Source organism: Canis lupus, chromosome 1 (assembly GCF_048164855.1).
Source record: "Canis lupus baileyi chromosome 1, mCanLup2.hap1, whole genome shotgun sequence".
NCBI lineage: Eukaryota > Metazoa > Chordata > Mammalia > Carnivora > Canidae > Canis > Canis lupus.
This window is the reverse complement of record NC_132838.1, coordinates 120,024,872-120,050,248: the sequence shown is the minus strand read 5'-3', so window position 1 is coordinate 120,050,248 and position 25,377 is coordinate 120,024,872. Positions and strand designations below refer to the sequence as shown.

General features: G+C 40.1%; 1 protein-coding gene and 1 long non-coding RNA gene across 7 annotated transcripts in view; one reads left to right on the top strand and one right to left on the bottom strand.

The window, feature by feature from the left end:
* Positions 1-16,817, top strand: part of ZNF507 (zinc finger protein 507) — a 39,462-nt gene extending 22,645 nt beyond the window's left edge. For 4 of the 6 annotated variants that reach the window (XM_072782828.1, XM_072782820.1, XM_072782833.1 and 1 more), the window contains 2 exons: positions 12,604-12,738; positions 12,843-16,817. In XM_072782828.1, the coding sequence (XP_072638929.1) occupies positions 12,604-12,738; positions 12,843-13,209 (502 nt within the window). In that variant the 3' untranslated portion in view covers positions 13,210-16,817. Of the gene's footprint in view, positions 1-12,603; positions 12,739-12,813 lie in introns of all 6 variants that reach the window. The other 2 variants (XR_012009987.1, XM_072782834.1) reach the window with 1 other exon arrangement.
* A 912-nt stretch (positions 16,818-17,729) lies between these two features.
* LOC140608049 (uncharacterized) lies at positions 17,730-22,083 on the bottom strand. The gene is made up of 3 exons (XR_012010002.1): positions 19,884-22,083; positions 18,515-18,601; positions 17,730-18,056 (listed from the first exon to the last, which is right to left on the bottom strand). It is a non-coding gene; the product is annotated as an uncharacterized lncRNA (long non-coding RNA).
* Positions 22,084-25,377: the final 3,294 nt, after the last annotated feature.

Sequence of the window (25,377 nt, the reverse complement as noted above, 5' to 3'; positions counted from 1 at the left end):
TGCATCAGACTCTGCACTGGGTGTGGAGCCTGCTTGGGATTATCTCTCTTCCTCTCCCTCTGGCCCTCCCCCCACCCCACTCACATGTACATTCTCTGTCTCAAAAAAAATCAGATTTCCATAGTAAAAAGTTTTGTTTAAATAGATATTGAGGGATCCCTGGGTGGTGCAACGGTTTAGCGCCTGCCTTTGGCCCAGGGCGCGATCCTGGAGACCCGGGATCGAATCCCACGTCAGGCTTCCAGTGCATGGAGCCTGCTTCTCCCTCTGCCTATGTCTCTGCCTCTCTCTCTCTCTCTGTGTGACTATCATAAATAAATAAATAAAAATTTAAAAATAAATAAATAAGTGGATATTGAGTTTCTTTAGATTAAGTTTCAGTAACAACAGTGAAAATACGGCTTCTCCTTTGATTCTTTCAAATGAAGAATGATAATAAATTTCCTAATATTGAATTCTCTGTATTCCTAGAATAAGCCTCCCTTCGTCATGGTATATTATTCTTTTAATAAACTGTGGGAATCTCTTTGCCAGCGTTTTATTCAGGATAATCTGCATTGATATCCGTAACTGAGATTTGGTATGTAGTTTTTTTTTCAATTGCCCTTGCCAAGTTTCAGTATCAGTGTGATTCTAACTTAGTATAAAGACTTGAAACAACTTTTTAAAAATCTGTCTGCAACTTGAAGGCCTAAGCTAATTTGAATATAAAGAAACTGGCTATATTTTTAATTGACTTTTGACATTGGACCTGGTCATGCTTTTGTCTTTTTGTTTTTGTTTTTGTTGGTTTTTTTTTTTTCATGCTTTGAAAAGAGCATTGATATTTCATTTTTTCCTAATTTCTACTCTAAGTATCTTTTAAAAGAATGAACATATACTGGTACAAAAATTAGAGCTTATAGGCAGTGTGTTCTCATTGATTTTCTGTATCAAAAGCCTTAAATGCCTAAAATTCTTAATATATAACTGTCCACCTTTTTTTATTTTTTTTTTATTTTTTTTTTAAAGATTTTATTTTTTTTAATTTTTATTTATTTATGATAGTCACACAGAGAGAGAGAGAGAGAGAGGGGCAGAGACACAGGCAGAGGGAGAAGCAGGCTCCATGCACCGGGAGTCCGACGTGGGATTCGATCCCGGGTCTCCAGGATCGCGCCCTGGGCCAAAGGCAGGCGCTAAACCGCTGCGCCACCCAGGGATCCCTCCACCTTTTTTTAATAGTCTTTATTTTTTAGAGCAGTTTAGGTTCACTGCAGTATTGAACAGAAGTACAAAGACTTCCCATATACTCCATGTCCCACACATTTATAGCCTCTTTCATTATCAACATTCTCAACCAGAGTGGTATATTCATTACAACTGATGAACCTGCACTGGTAAATTAGCATCATCCAAAGTCCATAGTTCACTCTTGGTGTGTTTAGACAAATTTATAATGACATGTATCCACCATTATATAGTAATCTATTACGCTGAGTAGTTTCACAGCTCTAAAAATCCCCTGCGCTCCGCCTTTTCATTCCCCCGCCACACATACTCCAAACTCCTAGTGACCACTGATCTCTTAACTGATTCCATAGTTATGTACCACTTCTTCAGCTTTGTTTACCTGCAATATTTTTTGGCTATTCTAGATCTTTTGCCTATCCATATAAACTTGAGAGGCAATAACCACAAAATACCTTGCTGGGATTTTTATTGGAATCACATTGAATGTGTAGATCAAGTTGGGAAGAAATGACATCTTGATGATACTGAGTCTTCCAATCCATGACTATAGAATATCTCTGCATTTATTTAGATCTTTGATTTCTTTTATCAGTCTAGTAGTTATCCTCATAGAGATTTTATACATATTTTGTTAAAATTAAGTATTTCATTTGGGGAGTGCTAATGTAAATGGTATTGTGTTTTTAATTTCAAATACCACCTGTTCATCACAGGAATATAGAAAAGTGATTACTTTTATATATATTAACCTATATCCTACAGTCTTGCTATAATTGCTTATTAGTTCCAGGAGTTTTTTGGTCCATTCTTCTGGATTTTCTGTGTAGACCATAATGTCATCTGCAAAGACTTTTATTTTTTCTTTCCCAAACTGTATGCTTTATTTCCTTTTCTTGCTCAATTATATTAGCTAGGACTTCAAATACAATGTTGAAAAAAGTGGTGAGAGGGGGATATTCATCTCTTTCTCCTAAACTTTAGCAGGATAGCTTCAAGTTTCTCATCAAGTATGATGTTAGTTATAGTTTACTGTAGATAGTCTTTATCCATTTGAAGAAGTTCCTAGTTTGCTGAAAGTTTTTATCAAGAATGGGCACTGGATTTTGTCAGGTGCTTTTTCAGCATCTATTAATATGATCACATGGGGCACCTGGGTGACTTACCGGTTGATATCTGCCTTCGGCTCAGGGCGTGATCCCGGGGTCCTGGGATTGAGTCCCAAGTCCAGCTCCACGCAGGGAGCTTGCTTCTCCCTCTGTGTGTCTCTCATGAATGGATGGATGGATAGATGGATTAATGAATAAATAAATAATTTTTTTAATGTGATCACATGATTTTTCTTTACCTATTAATGAGATCACATTGGTTCTCAAATACTGAACCAGGCTTGCATACCTGGGATAACTTGGTGGTGGTATGGGATTTTTTTATACATTGTTGTATTCAGTTTGCTGACATTTTATTGAGGATTTTTGCATTTGTATTCATGAAAGGTATTGGGCTCTATTTTGTTTTTTCTTGTAATGTCTTTGTCTGGTTTGAGTGTTAGAGTAATGCCAGACTCCAGACTCAGAATGAGTTCAGAAGTGTTGCCTCCCTTAGCTTCTGAAAGAAATTGTAGAGAACTGGCATAATTTCTTTCCAAATACTTAATTTAAAAAAAAAAAAAAAGTGAACCCATCTGGACGCAGTGCTTTCTGTTTTAGAAGGGTTATTAATTATTGATTTAATTTCTTCTTTTTTTTGTTGTTTTTTTGTCTTTTGCTTTTTATTTCATTTATTTTTTTTAAGTAGGCTCCATGCCCAGTGTGGGGCTTGAACTCATGACCCTAAGATTAAGAATCACATGTTCTGCCAACTGAACCAGCCAGGCACTCCAAATTATTTAATTCTTCAATAGATACAGGGCCTCTTCAGATTGTTCTTTTTTTGTGTGAGTTTTAGCAGATGGTGTCTTTAAAGGAAAGGTCTGTTTTACCTAGATGATCAGATTTAGGAAGATAGAGTTGTTCATATTATTCCTTGATTACCTTTTAATGTCTATGAGATCTGTGGTGGTATCCCCCCTTTCATTTCTGATATTAATCACTTGTGTCCTTTTGATCTTACTGATCTTTTCAAAGAACCAGCTTTTGGTTTTGTTGCATTCTCTATTGATTTCCTGATTTCAGTTTCATTGATTTCTGCTCTAATTTTATTTTTTCCCCTACTTATTTGGATTTAAAATGCTCTTTTTTTTCCTAGTTTCCTAAGGTGAAAACTTAGATGACTGATTTAGATTTTTATTTTTTTCTCTATATGCATTCAGTGCTATCAGTTTCCCTCCAAGCAAGCAGTGCTTTTGCTGCATTCCACACATTTTGATAAGTTGCTTTTTCATTAGTTCAAAATACTGTAAAATTTTTCTTCACATTTCTCCTTTGACCCGTGTGTTATTTATAAGTGTACTGTTCAATCTCCCAAGTATTTTGAGATTTTCCACTACCTTTGTTATTCTACCTTAATTCCATTATGGTTTGAGAGCAGACATTGTATGATTTCTGTTAAATTTGTTCAGGTGTGTTATGGCCCAAAATGTGGTCTGTCTTGGTGAATATTCCATGTGAGTTTGAGAAGAATTTGTAGTCTACAGTTCTGAGTGAAGTCATCTATAGATGTCGGTTATATCCAGCTAATTGATGGTGGTATTCAGTTCCATTATGTCTGCTGTATCTCTATGATAGACAGATGCGTCAGTCTTCAACTACAATAGTGGATTCATCTGTTCGTCCTTGCAGTTCTGTCAGTTTTTGCTTCATACGGTTTTATCCTTTGTTGTTTGGCACATCCATGCTAACCACCATCTGTCTTGGAGAACTGACCCCTTTGTCATTACGTAATGCCCCGTTTTTCCTTGATTACTTTTCTTTAACTGAAGTCTGCCTTGTCTAAAATGAATATAGCTGCTCTTTCTTTTAATTAGTATTAGTATGATATTATGTGTCTCCTTCCATCTACTTTTCCTCTCTGTGTATTTATATTTAAAATGGGTTTATTATAGACAGCACATGGTTGATTCTTGTTTTTAATCTACTCCCACCAACCTCTGTATTTTAATTGGTGTTGTTAGACCACTGACATTCAGAATTATTGTTGATATAATTGAATTTGTATCTACCATATTTATTACTATTTTCTGTTTGTTGCCCTTGTTCTTTGTTCCTATTTTTTTCCTCTCTTTTTCTGCTGTTTGTGTTTTTGATTGAGGATATGGTATGATTTCATTTTCTTTCCTTTCTTAGCATGTGAGTTACGTTTCTTTTTTCTACTTTTTTTTAGTGGTTTCCCTAGACTTCGAAATACACATTTTCAACTAATCCAGATCCATGTTCAAATAACATACCAGCTTCATGAATAGTACAAATACCTTATAATAAAATAATCCTAATTCTTCTCTCCCATCCCTTGTATTATTTCTGTCATTAAAATTTCAGTTATACCTAAGAATGTGTGTGTGTGTGTACACACACATACATAAGCGTATATAAACAGGTACATTGTTGCTATTACTGTGGACAAACTTCCTTTTTTTTTTTAGATTTTATTTATTCGAAAAAAAGAAAAAGATTTTATTTATTCGTGAGAGACACACAGAGAGAGGCAGAGACATAGGCAGACGGAGAAGCAGGCTCCTTGCGGGGAGCCCAATGCAGGACTCGATCCTGGGATCCTGAGATCACAACCTGAGCCAAAGGCAGATGCTCAATCACTGAACCACCCAGGTGTCCCAACAAACTTATTTCTTAGCTCAATTAAGAATAAGGAAAATGTGGATCCCTGGGTGGCGCAGCAGTTTGGCGCCTGCCTTTGGCCCAGGGCGCGATCCTGGAGACCTGGGATCGAATCCCACGTCGGGCTCCCGGTGCATGGAGCCTGCTTCTCCCCCTGCCTATGTCTCTGCCTCTCTCTCTCTCTCTCTCTCTCTCTCTCTGTGACTATCATAAATAAATAAAAATTAAAAAAAAAAAAAAGAATAAGGAAAATGAGGGATACCTGGGTGGCTCAGCAGTTTGGCGCCTGCCTTTGGCCTAGGGCGCGATCCTGGAGTCCCGATCGAGTTCCACGTCGGGCTCCCGGCATGGAGCCTGCTTCTCCCTCTGCCTGTGTCTCTACCTCTCTCTCTCTCTCTATGTCTATCATAAATTAATTAATTAATTAATTAATTAAATAGAATAAGAAAAATGAGAGTTCTTTTTACTCTTCCGCCTTCTCTGACACTCTTTCTCCTCATGTATTTTCAGGTTTCTGGCCTGTATCATTTTCCTTCTTCCTGAAGAATTTTTTTTTTTAGGGTTTTATTTATTTATTCATGAGAGACAGACACAGAGGGAGAAGCAGGCTCCCTATGAGGAGCCTGATGAGGAACTCAATTCCAGGATCACAACCAAGCCACAGGTGGACCCTCAACCACTGAGCCACCCAGGTGCCCCCTGAAGAACTTTTTAAAACATTGCTTGCAAGATAATTTCTTACTGGTCTACAGGCAACAAGATGCTTTAGTTTTTTTGTTTGTCTAAGAAAGTCTTTATTTCTGCTTTACTTTTGAAGAATAATTTTGCTAACTGTAGAATTCTAGGTTGGTTGTTGTTACCCTCAATACTTGAAATATTTCACTCCATCCTTTTGCTTGCCTGGTTTCTGAGAAATCAGATGTAATTTTTGCCTTTGTTCTTCTATAGGTGTTTTTTTCCTCTGGCTTCTTTTCAGGATTTTTTTTCTCTTATTTTTTGTAGTTCAAAAATGATATACCTAGATGTACTTTTTCTGCCATTTATTCTGCTTGGTGTTCTCTGAGATTCCTGGACTTGTGGTTTGGTGTCTGGCATTAATTTGGGGAAATTCTCAATTATTATTATTTCATATATTTCTTCTTTCTCTTTTTCTTTTCTATTCCTGTTACATACATGTTCCACCTTTCTTTGGTTGTATATTTTGTTTTTCTCAGTTTCCTTTCTGTTTGTTTTCCAATTTTGGAGATTTCTACTGAGATATCATTAAGCTCAGAAGTTCTTTCCTCAATCATGTCCAGTCTACTAATAAGTCCATGTCCAGTCTACTAATAAGCCCATTAAAGGCACTCTTCGTTTTTGTTACATATTTTTTATCTCTAGCATTTTTTTGGTTCTTAGACTTTCCATCTCACTGTTTTCATTACCCATCTGTTATTGTATATTGTATTTATTAGCACTCTCAGCATATTAATCATTGTTTTTTTTTAAGATTGTATTTATTTGACAGAGAATGAGAGAGAGAAAGAGAGAGCACAATCAGGCAGTGGCAGGCAGAGGAAGAGGGAGAAACGAGAATCCCTGCTGAGCAGGGAGCCCAACATGGGGCTTGATCCCTGGACCCTGGGGTCATGACCTGAGCCGAAGGCAAACACTTAACCGACTGATCCACCCAGGTGCCTCAGTCATAGTTGTTTTAAATCACCAGTCTAATAATTCCAATATTCTACCATATATGAGTCTTGTTCTGATGCTTGCTCTGTCTCTTTAAACTTTGGGGTTTTTTTTTTTTTTTTTACCTCTTAGTATGTCATAATTTTTTCTTGATAGCCAGGCATGATGTGCTAGGTAAAAGGCAGTGCTATAAATAGGCTTTTAGTAATGTGTAATACGGGCGGAGAAGGGAAGCATTCAGTAGTCTGTGATTAGGTGTCAGTTTTTTAATGAGTCTGTGCCTCTGGATTGAACTTTACATGCACTTCTCAGTCCCCCACCTTTGGTGGGACAAGATAGCTGGAGTGGGCTGGAGTTGGGTATTTCCCTTCTCTCTGGCCACTGATGCTTCAGGAAACTCCAGCAGGCGAGGCTCTGATTAAATAGTTCATCCTACAGGTAGACCTGTTAAGGACAGAATGCTATGGCATGTTTTGAAGTTCTTTTACCCCTCCATCTGCCAAAACAGAAGGATTTTTCTCCAGCATTCACCAAGAACTTGATAGAACTCCAGGAGATAAACTCAGAAAAGTGTGGAGGGTCCCCAGTGATTGCATCCCTTCACAGTTTTAACTCTTACCATTGTATACCTTTAGCCACCAGCAAGTCATCAATTACTTCAATCTTATGTGCTGGACCAGAAACCAGAAGTTTGTGATTATATTTTTTTTCATAAAGTGATAGGGAATTGTGGATGGAATTTCACCAGTCCCATCAAGAATAGAATTGTGCAGCCATAAATATTTTATTGTAGAAAATTTAAGTTATATTAAGGAATATTGATAAAATAGTTACCTGTATGATCCCAATTTTATAAATATATGTATTTTAAGACTATGAAACACCCATCAAAATGATAATATTGGTTACATCTAGTGGTTAAGCTATAAATGATTTCTTTCTTTGTATATTTTTTTATATTTCTAATTTCCTACTAGGATTTTTGAAATCAGGAAAGTGAGTTATTTTTAGAAATAAAGCAGTTCAGTGATACCTGAGTGGCTCAGTCATTTAAGTGTCTGACTCTTGATTTTGGCTCTGGTCATCATCTCAGGGCTGTGAGATCAAATCCTACATCAGGCTCCACACTCAGTGGGGAGTCTGCCTGGATTCTCCCTCTCCCTCTGTCCCCCCCCTGCCCCATCCTACAAGCTCCCCCCACAAAAAGAAACAATAAATAAGTCTTTAAAAGGGGGCACTTCATTGAGCACGCACATCTTTGCCTCAAATACCAATAAAACTGAACAAGAGAAATGGCTTAGAGAAATGATTGATCTATATAGGTAGATAAGTAAGCCTAGACCATCTTGAGTGCCAGAATGTAAGGGAAGTGCTCAGTAGACAAAACCATGGAGTGTGTCAGCAGTACTTGGGAGCCAACTGGAGGAGCCCTTAGTGATTTCAGCAATAAAATAAATAATATAGTATTATATCCCGAAGTAAAAAATATCCGGGAGTCCAGACTGACATTGATTGAATAATAAATGGATGAGAATAGAGAAAGCTCCTATGCAGAATTCCTAATAATTTATATAGATAGTCTACTATTGGGAGATGGACTATAATTCCCATTCCTTAAGTGAAATATGGGTTGCACTTTGTGACTTTCTTCCAAAGTATGCAGTGTGGAAAGGGGATAAGAAACAGTAACTTTCCTGTGGAGAAACTTGACGTCAAGGTGAGCATCAACAATGTTAAGTCATGTTATGACAGTATTATGTGATGAAAATGGCACTGTACCCCTTGGTCTTCCTCCCAAGAGCCCATTACCATAGTCTAAGCATAAGAAAGATATTAGACATGCCAAATTGAGGGATAGTCCACAGAATACCTGACCAGTATTCTTTAAGTCTGTCAAGGTCATTAGAAACAAGGAAAGTCTGAGGAACTGTTAAAATGTAGAAGATCCAAAGGATATGATCACCAAATGTGGTATCCTGGAGAAGATTCTGGAATAGAAAAAGGACAAAACTAAGGAAATAAGTATGAACTTCAGTTAATAATAACATATCAACTTTGGCTCCATATTTATGACAGATATGTCTTAGCAATAAAAGATGTTAACAGTAGGAGAAACATTTTTTTTAAAACTCAAACTATTCTAAAGTTAATTTGCTTTAAAAAAAATAATTGAATAATTCACCACTCTTATTTTTTAAAAGTTTTGAGTAACATTGGATATGTTCCGTGGGATAAGTTTGCAATTTCTGACATTTATTTTTTGACCCATTTTTCTCAAAGTATGAAACTCCTTGTATAATAAAGACTGACTTTTCATTCAGAGGACCCTTTGATGTGCAGCATTCTGTGGTTCATTCTGCATACAGAATTTTCCGGCGAGATTTCAGGGTAGGAGTCTTAATATATATAAGGAGACAAGTAATCTGAAGAGTCATGAATTTATGTATATTTCCTTTTCTCATATAAACATAAATATGTGTATACTATAAATTGCCGTGTAAGTATTTGACATGCATAAAGGCATTGTGTTGGTGAAAGTAGTAGGTGGGAACAAGTGGTCATCTCTTGGCCTTGGCTGTTTGACTCCCACTTGCTCATTGTAGACCTGGACACCAGGCCGAAGTGGTGCAGGGCAGTCTCTCCTTCCAAGGAATCAGTCCAGAAACACTTGAGCCAAGGACCGTACCCACAGCACACTCCCCTCACAGTGTAACGAGTATAGTCAGATATGGACACTGAGTTTAATGGCCTGGAGATGGGAGTGATCACCAACTGCCAGCCCTTTTTAGATGTTAGTGAAACGGATTTATTGAGATATGTCGAAAGAAATGCTGCATCTCGTGGTGGCTCAGTCATGCGTCCAACTCGGGTCTTGATCTTAGGGTCATGAGTCCACTGGGTGTGGAGTTTGCTTAGAAAAAAAAAACACTACATCTCAGATGTAAATGGGCAAAACAAGATGATTTAAGGTTAGTTTTCTTGTGTGGCCAGTAATAAAATTATTATGCAAGCTATAAAGTCTTAAAGAGAATGGGATAATAGTTTTAAAATATTTTAAGTGATAAAACCTTTCAAATGTCTTACCACACTTGGAAGAAATAAAACAGGAACAGCTAAAACTTCTCCTTTTCTTTCCCATTGTCCTGATACTAATATGTATCATTTCCTAGCATTTTTTCAAGCCTTTACTATGTGTGTGTGTATGTGTGTGTGTGTGTATACATATATATATATAAAAACAACACATACCTGTTTTGGTATTTTCACAATTTATTTAAATGATATACCAAACAAATCTTTCTGTTGCTTTTTCTTTTCACTGATCATTATCGACATTGGTTCATGGTGATAAGTATACATCTCGTTCTTTCATTTTAGGCACAGTATAATGTTCCCTTATATGAAAATAAACCATTTAATTTCCATATTCCTTTGGGAAAGGAATGGTTGTGAGTTGCGTCTTTTTTTTAACTGTTCATGGCTGCAGTGATGATTCTTTTATGTGTGCCCTTGTGAACACGAATGAGAGTATCTTTAGGGTAGCCCCCTAGAACTAGAATACAAGGTCACAGATGTGTGGTTCTTCAGTCTTAACAGAATTACTCTTCAGAGTGTTTGTACTTAAATATATTCAATTTGTTCATTTCCATTTCTGCACATCTATACAAAAATGGCATTAGCGGACTTATCTTTGTCAGGCTTGTGAGTGTGATGCATTTTTCTGCTTATTAATGAAAATTGTACATCTTCTGGATAATTTATGTTTGAATTTATGGGAATTCTTTCAAGAATTGCACATTTATCGCCTTTAAATGGCCTGGTGTTTTTGTTTGTTTGTTTTAATTTTATTTATTTATTTATTCATAGAGACACAGAGAGAGAGAGAGGCAGAGACACAGGCAGAGGGAGAAGCAGGCTCCATGCAGAGAGCCTGACGTGGGACTCGATCCAGGGTCTCCAGGATCACGCCCTGAGCTGTAGGCGGTGTTAAACCGCTGCGCCACCGGGGCTGCCCTGGCCTGGTGTTTCTTGAGGTAAAAGGCCCTTCACTGGCCTTGGATCTGATGCCTCAGGACATGTAATAAAAGCTAATACTGTTGCACCCATCATAAAGTTGAAGATGAGTTAGTGAGTTAGACCTTGCCTATTTGTCATATTTACTTATGCCTTTTTACTTTCTTTTGTGCTTCATTATTCCATGTCTCCTATTGTTGTGAAGAGTTCAGATAAGTTCCCTGATTCGTTAGGCTTCTACTTAAATATTTAACAAAAATTTCTTTCACAAAGTACATTTACAGGGCACCTGGCTGGCTCATTTGGTAGAGCATGCGACTCTTGGTCTCTGGGTTGTGAGTTCAAGCCCATGTGGAGTATAGAGATTAATCAAAAATCTTAAAAATAAAAATTAAGTTAAAAGATAAACATAATTTTACCATACATCCAGCAGTTGTGCTCCTAGGTATTTACCCAAAAGATGAAAACTCCTATGTATACAAAAAGCTGTACACATGTGTTTATAACAACTTTATTTATAATAGTCAAAAAATATGGAAACAGCCAAGATATCCTTCAGTTGGTAAATGGATAAACAAATTGTGGTACATCTAGACAATGGAATATTATTTGGTGATAAGAAAAGAGTTACCAAACCATGAAAAGACGTGAAGGAACTTTTAAATGCATATGGCTAAATGAAAGAAACCAGCCGTAAAAGGCTATGTACTATGATTTCAACTATGTGACATTCTGGAAAAGGCAAAACTGTGGAGACAGTAAAAGAATCACTGGTTGCCGGGGATTAATGCGGGGGGTGAATACATAGAGCACGGAGGGTATTTCAGGCGAGGAAATTATCCTTTATGATTTGTCATGGTGGATGCATGACATTATGCATTGTCAGAACACACAGAATGTGTAACAAGAACAGTGATCCCTAGTGTAAACTGTCAACTTCTTCATAATGCTGTATCCATTTTGGTTCACATTTGTGTAACAGATCTTCCACACTGACACAAGATGTGGGAACTGGGAGGGGGAGATGATGACTAAGATGTGACACTAAGGGGGAACTGGGTGCAGGGGCAAGGGGATAAACCTAAAAGTGCGCTCTAAGTGTCTCTTCAAAAAAAGTCTATTCGTTTTTTAAAAATATTTCATTCAGTTCAGATTTTACCGAGTGTAACCAATTATGTGAAACAAATGTTTGAAACTTTTTAAAGATTATTAATTAACCATTTTATTTATGAAATCTAAATTGTGGGTGCTTTTCCGGACTACTTCCCTTTTCTGTGGATGTGTAAATAACAGGAATAAGTTCATGTTAAAATTATTTAGTTTCTTTTTTGCTTTCTTTTAAGATTTTATTTGCGAGAGAGAGAGAGAGTGCGCGCACAAGTGGAGGGAGGGGTTGAGGGATTAGAAGAAGCAGACTCCCTGCTGAGCAAGGAGCACTATGTGGGGCTCCATCCCAGTACCCTGGGATCATGACCTGAGCCAAAGGCAGATGCTTAACCAGCTGAACCACCCAGGCACTCTCCTTTTTGCCTTAAGAAATAGAATAGTATAGCGTATTGATTTTGTGCATTTTTTTTCTGTGTATGGTTAAATTTAGAGCAAAGATTTTGTATATTACTATATTAAAAGTCTTTCCAAATACTGTAATAGCCAAAGTAATCTGGGATGTTTGTCATGATTCTAATAAATTTTCTATAATAGAAAATACTTAATTTTATTGATCCTAGGATATCTCTTCTAGGACACTTTAGCCTCTGAAATCAATACGTCTCTCACAATCACTAACATCTTAGATACAGTGAAACAGGATGTCTCATATGGCTTCCAGGGAAGGAATTTCATAATTGTTGCAGAAACCCTATAATTCTTTAAATGATGTTACAGGACCATTCTGACTCTCACACGTGTCTTTCAGGTGCTCTCTGTGTGGGTATGTATGCAGCCATCCTCCTTCTTTGAAGTCTCACATGTGGAAGCATGCGAGTGACCAAAATTACAACTATGAACAAGTGAACAAGGCAATCAATGATGCCATTTCACAGAGTGGCAGGTACCTGACGCTACCCCTTCCCTTATATGTAAACGAAAGGTAGGGTTAAACCTGCTAGTCTTATAACCAATTCAGGATTTGGTGTGTTTTGTTTTATTTTTAAGAGTTCTGGGGAGGTCCCCTGCAAAGACGCTCTTAAACAGCAGTGAGGAAAGAGCCGATCCTGTCACTGGAAGTTCGGAAAATTTGATATCCTCCTCAGAGCTGATTTCCCAGGCTCCTGGTGAAGTTGTAGGTTCCAACGACAATGAGAAATTGAACCCTACAAGTAATACCTCGTACAGTTTAGAAAAAAACTCCAGTCTGGCCCCTCCCAGTATGGAGTATTGTGTTTTACTCTTCTGTTGTTGTATTTGTGGCTTCGAATCTACCAGCAAAGAAAATCTCCTGGATCATATGAAAGAGCATGAGGGTGAGATCGTAAACATCATCCTAAACAAAGACCACAACACTGCTTTAAACACAAATTAGATTGAATACTTGAAGAGGAACATGGTAGAAGAGAAATCCTTTAAAGCACGGTTTCACCTTTGCGCTATCAAATAACTTGCTAGGCACAGAAAAAATAGTTGGTGTGGTGTTTGGGTTTTGGGTTTGGGGTTTTTTTGTTTTGTTTTTTGTTTTTTGTTTTTTTTTGTTTGTTTGTTTTTTTGTTTATGAGGAAGAGACGCATGTGACTTTGGAACCAAATTTGCAGTGTAATAAAAAAAATTCCTAATGTTTACTCGGTAATGATATTTAAATATTCTGAGTGAAGGAAGTGGGTTGAGGAGGAAGCAAAGATGTAACCCTGTGTTAGCCCTGTTACCTCTTCTTAGTGTTGAGTGTATTTATTATTCAAAGCTTATCATAGTGTAGAAGTGCAAGCAAAAGAATTAAGAAAGAGCTTTTCCAGAACTATTCTAAACCTTCTTGTTACAAAAGTGTCACAGTCTTAAGCAAAGCTTAGTTTTCTCCATCACTCTGAGCTTGGACATGCCAACTCTAGAGAGACGGGCCCCTTGTGTGGGCTGAGAGGCCACTCCCTGAGGGGTTTTCATGATCACCAACAGAGTCAGTCTACGGCCATACCACCCTGAACGCGCCCGATCTCGTCTGATCTCGGAAGCTAAGCAGGGTCGGGCCTGGTTAGTACTTGGATGGGAGACCAACAGAGTCAACAAGGAAAAGATCACCGGAGGGCTTTGAAATGATCTACCTAATAAACCTTTCTCCAGATCAGTAGGAATTAATCATATATTCAATCTAAGATACATTACTTCTTAAAAAAAGAGACCTCTGAATCCAAATCCAGATTGTAAATAGGCATTTAGGAAGTAAATTAGTGTGTTAAGTTTACAGTGAATTTCTTGTGGGCAAAGGAGAAAATAGTTGAATTCCCACCAGCCTCAAACCAAATCGGAAGGTTCGTGAGGATGGGGACTCCTTTGGCACAGCACATTTCCCAGAGGCTCTTTGCAAGTGTTTGACAGAACACTGCAATTTTCTCCGCAGCTACACAGGCTTCATAATCCTGTCTCCTACACTAGACCAAGCGTGTTACCGCCAAGGTCTATTCAACCAACACAGTATGAAAATTTGCACTTGATCATCAGACCTTGGAAATACTTGGCTCTCTTAAATAAAAATCATTTGAGGGAAGAGGGGAGAAATTCAAAAGCCCCTTAAAATGAGTACCGCTGTTGAGATTTTACTTCCTGGAGTTTATCAATCTAGTTGTACTTAGCATAAGAGGTATAATCAGATGTGGCTAAATTATAGTAAAAATTCAGGTTGTTTATAAAGCTTTTGATAACCAACAACATTTGGCAAGGCTGCAGGGTTTCTCCCATGTAGAGTATTCCATCCTGTTAGTGCGCGGTGGGACGTACAGAGAGTTAACTACCAGTGCTTCCACATTAAAACTCGCCATCAAATAGATGTCATCTTCTCATTAATTCCACATTCTGCATTATAAATGTATTTCAAAGTGAAGAGAGCAGGGATGTTTTTATTTTTGTTTTGGCTTTTGTAGTACTGATCATTTATTTTTGCATCATTCTGTCAAAGTAAATCCTGCGTACAAGTCTAAAGGCCCGTGCGCCACACAGTGCACCATCTTCACGGTGCTCTTTCCGAACCTGATGTCTAACACCTTCCAGTGCTGAGGCTGTAGACTCTGATAAACTCAGAAGACATTGAAAACAGAATTTTTTGAATGGAATACTCTACAGACACATTTTAGGAAGGAATTCCCTTCCCGAAGTCCAGGTGTGGATTGAATAAATTAATAATACTTTTAAGATAGCATCAGGAACTCCTTAGGTGGGGCCAGGCCATCTTGAAACTTGAAATTGTTTAGTTTTTTTTTTAAATCTCATTTTGATGATGATATTTAAGCAGACAGAATTGACCGTAACTTCGCAGCTGTTTGATTTAGGTAGCTTTAATTTATTTATGAGAGTTACTCTGTTTCTGATAAGTGGTCTTTAAAAAGATAAAACGAATTTATATATACTAAATTATATAATCCAGATTCACTGCATGTGGATTTATATGTTTTCTTGTTTTCAGAATTAAAACACAATTATATTTCATTTCAAATTTAAATAAATATTCTAAATAGTTCCATTTTTATCACTCACTCTGAAAATTAACAACCTTTAGTAGCAGGATTTTGTTTTATAAAGTTTCCTTGGTTTTAATTGCATGTAATCATTTAGAAAATACTAATAACCAAAAAAATCCCAAAAACATCAATAGTAAATTTTTAAATTACCTTCAGTTCCCTAAACGACTTCTTTTGATTCTAAAATTTTCCATTTAGAATCATGGACTTAAAATTTACCTAACTCATGAGGAAAATATTAACCCAGAAGTTCAAAACCTTTCAGTGTTCGTCTGATTCTACCCTAAAATATCCCTAAACTCCTCTACGGCTATAGGAGGAACCATATACCATGGACCTTCTGTACCTTCTGGTTGCCATTTTGCGGCAAGCCTTAAGTGAACAGTGTCTCTACCAAGAACAATTGAACATTTCTAAAAGTAATAATGAAGGCTAAGTATGCAAGTTTAGTTGTAGAAGAGATAGGTATTACAATAATCAGCAGGAATTCTCTTGATAGGCATAACGTTTTACTTACTGGTAGTAGATCTTTTGCCCTGTAAAGCTCATAGTATTTGCTCAAACACTTTATGGTTCTAAGATAGTAAAAATAGTTTTTAAAAGAAACATACTGGATGTGAGGCCAAGGTGGGGAGGGGGCAAGACGACGCATTCTGATCGTCACAAGTAATACTTTCCAGGGGGCCAACATTTTCTCTCCTCCTCTGATAGCCTAGAACATGGTTGGTGGCCCCAGCGTTCTCAATGGTGGCTGCGTGCGGACTTCAGTTCTGTGTCCAGCCAGTGCAGTGTGGGGACACTGACAGAAGCCTTGTTCTAGATCTCTCATACTATTCAAGGTAGCTGTTGGTGGCTTTGTTATTTTCTCCATCTTTTCTCACAAAGCAGATGGTGGGCACCCATGTTTACATTGTATCTTCCCACAATGTACTTGGCTTGACAAAGACAACAGGCTTCTCTATTGAGACTTATTATATTTTTAGTTTTCATAGACACTTATTTAATCTTTTTTTATTGTACAGCAAGGTGCTCTAAGTAATATTCTATAAAATATATTTAATAGAAATTTGAGTTTGATATTCATGGACATGAATACATGTATTTTTTTAAGAAATGAGTATTGTGTAACACTATGGCATTGCTTCTATAGCCAAAGTCTAAAAATTTCTGGAACACTGACATGTAAAGACTACAGTTAATTCTGACACTGTATCTTATTAAAATAGGATGATTTGCATTTTGTAAAATTATCCTGCACATCAAGCTGCATGCCTTAAAGCCTAAAACTCTAGGATTGTGTTCATGGTAGAACAGTTTATCTGTTCAACAAACAGTGAAGCAAGGTCTATAGTGCTTCTTTAACTACCTTTGGAAATACTGTACAATGTTAGAATAATTTATTTTGCTTTACAGGAGTTTGTCATGTATTGACTTTAATATTGTATTTTGGTAATAAATTTTTTGTTAAAAACATTGGCCTCTATGTTTTATTACCAAAGGTTCTGTCTGTGTTTTTTTTCTTAGGAATGCTGATTTTGATCACCTGGAAAGTTAGGTTTAAATGCCGATGAACTTCCCAAGGCCTGAATTTACAATTATGCCTTAAGATTACCCTTCGGTAACTTGTTTAAATTATTGCCAACTAGCATTAAACCCTATTACACAAAAATAATTGGAAAAGCGCTTAGATCATTTTAATCATTTTAAAAATCCAATCTAATTTTGAAGTGTTTTTTCCTTTCCCCTTGCTACACGGTTCTTCATTTTATGTTCCAGATCACCTTTTTTATACACTTCCAGTTCTGATACAGTGACCGTTCCTGAAGCCCAGAGCTGTGTTCATGACAATTACTAGTATTCTGTATTGAAGGCCAGAAATTACAATGATGTGTTCACACCTGGGTCATTTTGTGGTCTATAGCAGATATTTTTTGAATTAGACTTGTTTGTTGGATTGACAAGTGAACCTGAATATCATTCACCTGTACCCACTTGTGCCCCAGCAGTCCTGGGCCACCTCAACCTAACATGTCTGAGGCGAGATACTTCTTCCCAATAGCTGTAATCCCTTGTCCTAGCTCCCTAGTGGCAACATAATTTCATCCCCTTTTAAGAAGCAAATGCCAATACTTTGTCACTAAACCAGATTCATTGTGGACATCCCAGCATGGAGGTTCTAGAAGAGATGCTGCACCTTGGTAGCCACTAGCCCCATGTGACTGTTGAGCAACCTGAAATCTGACTAGTATGCTAGGAATGTACAACACACAACAGTTATGAAAACATAATACAAAAAAAGTAAAGTGTGTTATTAATAGTTCTTATATGTTGAAATGATATTTGGGGTTAAATAAGATACACTATTAAAATAATTTTACCTGTTTTTATTTTTCTAGTGTAGCTACTAGTAAATTTTAGATTACACGTGTGGCTAATGTAATTTTTGGATTGGACAGTGCTGGTCTAGACCAAACTACAGCCCTTGCTTCAATACTGTCCTGCCACTTGGTTTTGTAAATAAAGCCGTATCCATTGGTTTCCATATGGCACGTGGCTGTTTTCAAGGTACAGCAGCGTCGAGTCGTTGTGACAGAGACCGTATGGCCCACAAAACCCAAAGTGCTTACTCTTTGTTTGTAGTAAATAGTTCCAGAGAAAAAGTTGGCTGACTTCTGAGCTGGAACAATGGTCTGATCCATGCTTTAGAAAGCTACCAGAAAAAAAAGAAAAAAAAAAAAAAAAGCTTTTTATAGAGAAAGCTTTTTATAGCACTGTTTTCTAGCTAAATCGTATTATTTCTCCCTCTAATTTTTATAAAGTCTTCCTTTTCTTCCACAGCCCTTATCCATAATTAATGACTTTAACCTATTTCATCATCTCTGCTATTTAAAGCCACGCACAATTTGTTTAAAATAACAGTGCACGATTAAATAATGCTGCTATAAAAAGTATTATCTTGTTTTCATCCTGACAGCCTTACAGTGTTGCCAGTACCCTTCCTACTCCACCCCTTCGATGCTGTGGGCACTTCGGCTGCTGGTGGGGCAGGACCTCCTGCATGCCTGACTGGTGCACCGGGTAACCTGGTAACCGTGGGATCTAATCCACTCATCCTGGGGACAAGTGATTGAACAATCCAGGATATAGAGAAAATAGACTTTGACGCACCTCTTTGTGGTAGACAATCGTTGGTCTGAGTCTAAAGCCAAATTCAAGGAGGTTGTAGTTGGCCTTAGTGTAGATCTGTTCACTAAACTGGCAGAGAGAAGAAAAAGTCTCACAGTACTTTCCTTACTAGATTTCTTCTAAATCAGTCAGCAAAGATGTAAAATGAACATTTTCAGCCTTGTAAGTTCTTAGAAAAGTTTTTAATTGGCGGCGCATGACAGGCTTACTGAGGTAGTGTGGGTTGGCTTAGATCTTCAAATCCAAATGACTATAAGTAACGTGGTTGACCCATTTCCAGAGTCCAACTGTGCAGCAAAACCCAGTTTGTATATTGTGTTGGAGACTAGACCTCATTTTCTGGTGGGACATTTTCCAGTTTGAACCATAAGTGTTTGTAAGATTATAACATACTTGGTTTTCTTGTCTACTTTTTTTGCCAATAATGGGTAATCCCTCCCTGTGTCTGGTTTGCTTACAATAGTAGATGATCATAGATCTTCCTTCAAATTAAAGAGTTTAATTTTAGGCGTCTAATATGAATTCTTACCATTACCTACCGAAATTTTCAAATGTTGCTCTCTTTTTGCTTCCTAACTCAACCACATTTACACCGATTACCACTTAATCCAGACAGTAAAGGCACCATTGCATAACAGTTTGCAAAACTGTAAGTTGGGGACTTCCACCATATTACTGAGGTACCTGGGTCCTTTGCTTGGAAAGGACAGTGCGTGTTAGGTAGATGGAGTTGGACTTAACACAGATCAGAGGAAAATGAATCCTTGCCCATGAGCTCAGACTCCCCTACTTAGTTCATCTTTCTGATTTCTCAGCTTTATCCCTTGTCAAAAAGAAAAACGAATACTTATCCGTGTCATTCCCACAGATATCAGTGATAATGAAATAGGCTTTTTAATTATTAATCTTAAAAATTGTGACCTGAAGAGACCCTCAACACATAAGCTATTCATTTTTCAGGTCTTTTATTAGTATCTAATAGCGTTATTTAAAGACCTATTATCACTGCAGCACACATCACCAGATTTTCCTATTTTCTACTTGTCATTTTATCAATTTTTGTATCTGTATTTCAGAAATAGTGTGGCTGCATTTTACCAGAATAGGCACATCAATCCACATCTTGCTCTTTTTGTTTATATCTGCAGTCCTATTTAAATTCAGTATTTCCAACCACAAAAGGTGTTAGAAAATTCTATTTCAGGCTTGAGAAAAAGTACAGCAGGACGTGGTTCAAATCTTAAGCTGTATTTATTTCTGATCTTCTTCTACAGCTACCATTGTACAAAAAAAAAAAAAAAAAAAACAGTCATGCCGGAATAATTAAATAAACCAGTGGTTTCAAGGTTACCTTCATTGTTTTCAGCCCTTCTCTGGTGCGAAGCATGAGAACACAGTTGGTGAGGTAGTGTCTTTCTAGAATGCTGATCATGGAGTCCATGCAGAGCATCACCGTATAGGTCAAAAAATCTAAATTAAGGCTCTTCAGAAATCTGTGCCCAGCTGGAGCCACCTTGTGCTCAGTACGCAAATGCTGATAAAGCAGCTCCAGCGCACTGCCTGACAGTCTTCGAAACGAAACTTTGTAATAGCAGGGGAAAAAAATAAGTGTGACTCTGCGTCGCGGGCAGGCAAGCAGTCACCACGTCCCATCCGAAAGCCGGGGAGGAATGTCTGGGCGCCAGCCCGCCAGAGCCGCACGTGCACTGGGTACTGCTGCCTCCGCCGCTTTGGAACACAGCCTGGCTTTACCCTCTTTAATGTCTTACAAGTTCAGTTATTTCTGTTTTCTGAGACGTAAAGCTGCCGGTCTAATAGCTGCCTCGGGGAGTTAAGTGGCTCAGATGAGATCGTCTGTAACATAGTCAAGTCGTGACGCAGTTGTGGACAGAACTTGGCTCCAAGCCACGTGACCTTGAGTAAGACCTTGTGCCTTTCTTGAGCCCGTGTCTCTTCATCAGTAGGACAGATGGTGATACTGCAACCTCGTTGGGTGGTTGTGAAGGTGAGTAGCCACGTGCGTGCATAGAGGGCCTGGCCGTCTAGGAGCTGGACAGCGGTGCCTTCAGTTGGCGTTGACTGCGAGGGGGTTGGAGATTAGAGGGCCCCTATAAATCGTGGTAGCGAAGGTCCTTAGGGCAGCCCTGGAAGGGGACCTAGGAACCAGGCTGGCTTGTGATTTGAGGAAGGCTACTCAAGACCTCCTGTCCCTTAGAATATACCCCACAAAAGGCAAACCTGTTTCTCGGTACCTAGGATATTGCGGACAATTCACATCTCATCTAAAACGGTAATAGTCATCCCAGGATTCAAGATGGCAAAGTGAGGACGTGGTTGGGTCCCCTGGCGCAGAATTCCAGTTTCCCGGCTCTGCTGGAAGGAGCCGTGATCGGCTGTGCGGACAGCACGGGAGCCCCACATCTCCCTGTGGGCCTTGCGACAGGGGCCGAGGGACCACTGAACAGACTCCCGCTGCGGGTCGGGGTGACCTGATGGCCACAGTGAAGAGGGCACGCCAGCTCGGAAGGAGGGCACATCCGGCGCGGGTAACTAGGGATAGTGAAGGTCACTCCGGAGAAAGGATGGCGTGTCGCCCTCTTTAGAGGATAACGTGAGGGTCTCGGTGATGAGGGTGAAACGAAGGATGCTGCAGTCGGGACCAGCCACAAAGGAGCGCAGACGGCGGCCCAGGATGGCATCCGGCACTGGCCGCACCGTGGGAGTCTTTGGGGTGTACTTGTCTTAAAAAATAAAAAGTATTTGCTCCCCGCCAAAATAATAAAAAGGCAACAATCCGAGAGAGAGCGTTAGAACATAACTGTCGCCAGGACGTTGGGTTCATAGACCCTGCTGACCTAAGCTGCCACCAAGGCCCCGAGAGCGACCCTTGCCCTGCACCAGCGGATGCCACCCCCCGGGCCCCAGGAGAGCGGGCTGCGCTTGGGGGGGGGGGCGCCACCCTGGAGCAGGTGCCCTGCGCCGGCCGTTTGCGGGGACAGAAGTCCTCGGAGATGATGGGAAATGGCAGCTCGGCTACGGGAGCCGGACAGCGCGGGCCTGTCCTCGTCGCACCGGGCGGAGCGGGATCCCGTGGGACAATAGCTCGAGGGCAGAGGCGGCCAGGCCGCGCGGGGCTAACCTGTAGCCGCTGCTCTAACTGGCGCTTAGGAGTAAACAGAGCAAGAGCCTAAGTAGCCGCGTCTCCAGGTACGAGTTCTGCGTCTCATTTGCCTGGGAGTGAGCTACAAAGGGCATGATTTCCAGTTAAAACCAAACCTTAAAACAATAACACTGAGCCTTTGGCTCAGGGCGTGACCCGGGGTCCCGGGATCGAGTCCCGCATGGGACTCCCCGCAGGGAGCCTGCTTCACCCTCTGCCTGTGTCTGTGTCTCTCATGAATAAATAAATGTTTAAAAAAAAAAAAACACTTTGTATAAGTAGAAATGCAGAATCAAATCCTAGCTGTACCCACACCTTCAGCATTTGTTTTTGAAATTCCAAGACACCAGATCTTACCCTTAGAGTAGCCGGTGGCACTTCTCAACTGATTTATTCAGATACTTAACAAACATCTAATTTTTTAAAGTGATTTTTTTAAGTTTTTTTTTTTAAGATTTTATTTATTCATGAGAGAGAGAGAGACAGAGACACAGACAGGGAGAAGCAGGCTCCATGCAGGGAGCCCGAAGCGGGACTTGATCCTGGGACCCCCGGGGTCACGGCCTGGGCTGAAAGCGGCGCTAAACCGCTGAGCCACCCGGGCTGCCCTAAGTAATTTAAGAACTACTGACTATTTCTAAATGCCCCCAAGTGAGCTCTTCTGGTAAAACCTATTCCAATAAAGTTAAATCTCCAATTTAAAAAAAAAAGAAGAAAGAAGTCTATGGGTTTCCATAAAGCCAGGGAGCGGGGATGACAGCTAGGGAATCTGCACTTAGTAGCCAGTTGGATAACCGGGTACCTTTTGGATTGAGTTGGGACCCTTCACACCTGTGAATTGGTCTGGCCCCGCCTCCTGGTGGCCTGTCAGGAGCTGTTCCCCGACCGCCCCCCGCCCCCCCCACGTGCATTTTAGAGAGGGGTTCTGGGGCAGCCCTGGTGGCTCAGCAGTTTCTGGAGACCTGGGATCGAGTCCCACGTCGGGCTCCCTGCATGGAGCCTGCTTCTCCCTCTGCCTGTCTCTCTCTCTCTCTTTCATGACTAAATAAGTAAAATCTTAAAAAAAAAAAAAAAAAATTATTTTTAAGGAGAGGGGTTCTCTGCTGCCCGTGCTCCCAGGGCTTGTGGTCCTCAGAGAGGAGACGAATGGTGTGCAGGACGCGGCACACGTCCCACCTCGCCCCTGGGGAGAAAGTGCCTCCCGCGTGTTCTCCCCGCAGCGGGAGGGTGTCTAGATGGGTGCGCGCGGCTAGCCGCCTTCCCGATGTCCCTTCCGGCGAGGTGAGGCCTGTGACCGGAGCAGAAGTGACAGGAAACTGCTGGGCTGAGCTCCATCCCCTTCCCTTCGGGTCCCTGCTGTCTGTTTGGTGACCCTGGTGAAGAGCCCCGGCTGACTACAGATGTGACCCCTGGGGACAGCAGAGCCGGACCGCCCCAGGGTCCCTGCCACTGCGGAGCTGGGCCGCTCACATGATGGAGACAGATGTCTTGTTGAAGCCATGGTTTTTTGAGGTGTGGTGTCAGCAATCCAACCCGTATCCTAATTAATCCAGAGTCCTCAGCCCTCATTCCTGGCCCCCCATTCCCCGCCCCCCATCTAGGTGTAGAGAAAATCCATTAAAGGGAAAAGCCTACCTCCAGGGTGTGGACAGAGCTCCCACTACCGAAACTTAACCCATTCCAGTGTCTCAAACTTTTTTTTCTCATTATCACCCCCCCATAAAGAACCCTTCTTAGACATTTTTTTCTGTAATCAGTGCCCCAATCCTTGAAATTTGAATACCTTACATATGCTGTGTATCTTGTGCTTGATACATAAAAAGAGTTAAGATTTTTTTCAACCCCCACGGCCAGTCTCCTCCCCGTCGGGGGGATATTACCATGGACAAGGCATGCTTTTATATAAATGACCTGGTTGATGATGGTCGACAGAGACTATGATACCACTACAAACCGTTTTCTGGTACCCAGAATGAAAATTCCAAAGGTCACCTAGAGATTTTGATTAAAAACCTCTCCGAGGTGGCTGCATCTGCTGGTCCAGCATGTAGGGATCATGGAAGTACTGAATTCACCCAGTACAGTGTACACAGCTGGCAGGGGGGGGTGGGGGTGCAAGTCCCGGCTGGCGAGGCCTGGACAGCCGCCACCACACCTGTGAGTTCTTACACGTAGGGAGCCCTTCAGGCTGGCTTACTGACATTCATGGGTGGGCTCAGGAGGGTTGCAGAGGGAACACTTAGTGACAATCCAGCCCAGTGCTACATTAGCCATAATTTAAGACAGGATAAAATAACTTCGTTTGAGAGTGTTAGAAACATATACATTTCTGGCTCAAAGTCCTACTTCTTCCTACAGAAAAACCCAAAACTCCCAAGCCAGACAATACGCTTTGGCACCCGTTGGTAGGAAATGTGTACTTCTAGGAGTTTAGACACCTGTTGTGTTATGCTGTTGCAGGGAATGACATTAGAGCGGTCCAAAGAAACAAACCGAGAAGACCAGCCAAGGCCACCGGTTTGCGGACTAGAACAGCCAACATCTAGGAATCATCACATTTGGCAAAAAGCTTATGTGATAAAGCATCGCCATCTGTTTTAATTGAATAACTTGACTATTCATGTCCTCATTCGAAATACATAAGTGCAACAGTTATTCTAACCATGGAAATGAAAAGAAAGAAAGTGGAGGTGGGAACAACAGACAAGTAGAGGTAGGAGTAGCAGGTATTAAGAAGGAGAACGAAACAAAATTGGTTAATGCTCAAGTACTGTTCACTTTAAGAGGCAGATAATTGTGCACCTGTGCTAATCTGTCTATGAATTTCACTATTTTATTTTTTATTTTAAGTAGGCACTACACCCAAGGTGGGGTTTGAACTCACAACCCAGAGACCAAGAGTCCCATGCTCTACCAACTGAGCCAGCCGGGCACCCCTGAATTTCACTGTTTGAACCACTACAAATCTAGTTAAAGTTGATCAAAGGAAGAGAAAAAATCAATACTAACAATATTTCATAATGCCTTTCTAAAGAATCTCATAGGGAAGGAGCCATATAGTAACAAATATCTTTTTTTTCCTTTTTTTTTTTTTTTTTTTTAGAGAAAGAGAGTGCACTATGCACACACAAACGGGGTTAGGAGGAGGAGGCAAAGGAAGAGGAAAGAGAATCTTAAGCAGGCTCCACACCCAGAGCAGAGCCTGTCCTGGGGCTTGATCCCATTAAGAGTTGGAGGCTTAACTTTAACTGAGCCACCCAGGTGCCCCTATATGGACAAATATCTTAAAGGAGGTAAGGACTCCAGTGTAATATCAACCACTCCTGTGCAACTCCATAACGACCCATGAGCACTGAGGATGCAGACCCTGGGACTCGGCACAGGCTCCCTAAGACGCAGCCAGGCTAGACGAGTACTGCGGGCACTGCCTGCCTCTGTGGTGTCTGGTGTGGGTCTTACACAAGGACTGTTGTTGTATAAAATAATCCAGGGGAATGCAGGCACAGCACACTAGGATTCCCTTGTGTATTTACTTCAGCTAAATACATATTAAGTATACACATTCATGGAGAGGTCAACAATTTTTATTCAATAAAGGTAGGAGAGCAAAAAGTCTGCTTTTTTACCAAGACACTTGAAAATTCAACCCTAGCGGACAAGATGGAAAAATACGAATCGGATGAAA